We start from the raw sequence: 2,399 nt of genomic DNA on the forward strand, positions 1-2,399 counted from the left end.
TGGGCGGGGCCGGGGCCGGAGGCGGGGCCCTTCCGGGTGTGCCGGGCGGCTCCGTGCTGCCCCTGCCGGCCGGAGGGGCGCCTCCGCGCCCGGGGGAGGGACTGAGTTGGGGAAACTGAGGCTCTCACGCGCGCAGGGAAGGAGAGGCGCCGGGACCGCAGCTGGAGGTGTCGGAGTTTGGGGGACGCTCTTTCTGCCCTCGGATCAATCACCGTAATGATCCAGAATAAGAATGGTCTCGAGCATTTATTGGGCACAGCCCTGCAGTTCAGAGGCGCAGAAGGGACGATCGCGTCCCCATTTTGCAGACGGGCAAACCGAGGCATGGAAGTGCTCAGACCCTGGCTCAGGCCTGAATGATCGCAGGGGTGTCCGAGGCCGCGATGCAATGTGCCCCCGTCCAGGGTGACGGAAGCAGAGCGGTCCAGCGGGGCTCTGAGGGGCCGGGCGATGTGACTGGGGCCTAGTGAGCCGATCCCGGCTGCTTCTACTGGAAGGAGGATGTGGGGATGTCTTGGTTTACTTGTGGTCTCAAATGTCTCCCCAGAGGTCCCTCTCCCGGCCCCAGGGCAGCGGTCTTAGAGAATTCTCCAGGCCCACCTGGAGGAGGGAGGCTTGGATTGGGGGGGTAACCCTCATACCCTGCCACTCAGCCCCAAGCTCACGAGGGCAGCGCAGGGCTGCTCCCAGCCTGGCATGTGACATGCGTGTTTGTCAGCAGCCCACACACTTGCCTGAGTGGTCCAGCCACTTTGACCTGGGAGCTGCCGGGTGTAACCCCGCCCATCACTCTTGGCTGCGCCCCACCCCATGTCACCCTCACCCCAACCCGAAGCCTCCTGGGCTAAAGTCCCTGCCTCGCCTTTGGGCTTCTGGGAGCCAGGCTGCGCAAGGAACATGCGGAGGAGCAAGGATTGGTGGATTTCTCCCCTTACCAGCCCAGGCCCCCTCATACCTGGTCTGCGGCTCCTGCCCTCACCCCTCACCCCTCAGTCAGTTCTCCTTTCAGTGTCCAGAAGGATCCTGGGAACACCAGAGTCAGATCAGGTCCCTGCTCTGCTTAGAATCCTCCTTGGCTCCCACCTCAGTCAGGGTCAAAGTCAAATTCCTCCCCAAGGCCCATGAGAGGCAGGCACGATCCACCCTTGTCACCTCCCTCCCCGCCCCCACCACAGCTACCCACCTCCTCCATGTCCTCTGAACACGAGAGCGCAGCTCCAACTCTGCGCGTGCCAACCCCCGTCCCGCATAGGGGTGCCATCCCCATGCCGCTTTTACAGATGAGAAAACTGAGGCCCAGAGGCGCAGAGCCATTTGCCCAACTTCACCGGGTGAGTCGGCGTCAGATCTGATTCCAGATCTGTTACCCAGGGAGCTGCCCCTGAAATTCTTGTTTCTAAACACCGACAGAGCCCCAGCCCCGGCCAGGCTGTGGGACCTAGAGTGAATCTCTCAACCTCTCTGAATCTCCATTTCCTCATCTGCCCCCTGAGGGCTTGCGTGGGGAGCACACAGAGCCCCAGGCTCTTGAGGGAGCTGAAGTCCCACAGGAGCCGGTGGGGGCTATGAGCCCACGACTCGAAGCCCTGTCTGGGTCGAAAGGCTGCTTTGAAGACCCTTCCAGGTAAAGGCCCTGCCCCGGCTGCCTGGAGCCTGCTGCCAGCCCCGTGCCTACCAGACCTGCTGGGCGGGCAGTTCCTCTGCGGGGTACGCCAGGCCTGACTCAGCCAGGCGGGGCTAGGGTGACCCGAGCAGCTGCTCAAACAGAGGCCAAGCTTGGCGGGGACTTTGGCCTCCTCCAGCTGCAGCGAGCCACAGACTGCAGAACATGGGGGGAGCACCCATGTACCTGGGAGGAGGGACTGCCCTGATCCAGGTGGAAGACGGCTGGGCTGCGTGCAGGGGGTCCGACCTCCAAGCAAGTGATGGAGCAGAACTGAAGACCCTCCCTGCTGTTCCCACCACCTAGAATACTGTTCCACTCACTCCTCGCCCACTTCACCCCTTCTCCATCCCTCCAATCTCAGCTTCGACCTCTCTGCCTCCTACAGCTGCTTGTGCCTCCCCAGTCACAGTGGCTAAGTGGCCGGCCATCTGTCTCCAAGAGTTCCCCACCACTTAGCACATCTGTGAATCTATTTCTGGTCTCTTTCTCCTTCCTTCCCCTGATGTGCTGCTCAGTGCCGATCGCGGGACCTCGCTGTTTGAGTCCGTGTAGCATTATAGTGTTCTCGCCTCTGTCTCTCTGTGGGGAGGGATGCGGCTCTGCCCAGGTGTGCCCCGTCCTGGCACACGGTTTCCCCTGCACTTCACCCAAGCGAACGTCTACCTTCTATTCGTTCTTAGATCTCAAGCTTCTTGGAAGCCTTCCATGGCCACCTCCCTTCCCTGCCCAAGCT

General features: G+C 61.9%; 1 protein-coding gene across 1 annotated transcript in view; it reads right to left on the reverse strand.

Annotated features, from left to right (window-relative positions):
- The window catches only part of DOCK6 (dedicator of cytokinesis 6), a 44,305-nt gene extending 43,038 nt beyond the window's left edge, over positions 1 to 1,267 (reverse strand). The window contains exon 1 of the mRNA XM_029916594.1: positions 1,184 to 1,267. Coding sequence (XP_029772454.1) covers positions 1,184 to 1,267 — 84 coding nt within the window. The remainder of the gene's footprint in view (positions 1 to 1,183) is intronic.
- Positions 1,268 to 2,399: the final 1,132 nt, after the last annotated feature.

This window comes from Suricata suricatta, chromosome 12 (genome assembly GCF_006229205.1).
Source record: "Suricata suricatta isolate VVHF042 chromosome 12, meerkat_22Aug2017_6uvM2_HiC, whole genome shotgun sequence".
NCBI lineage: Eukaryota > Metazoa > Chordata > Mammalia > Carnivora > Herpestidae > Suricata > Suricata suricatta.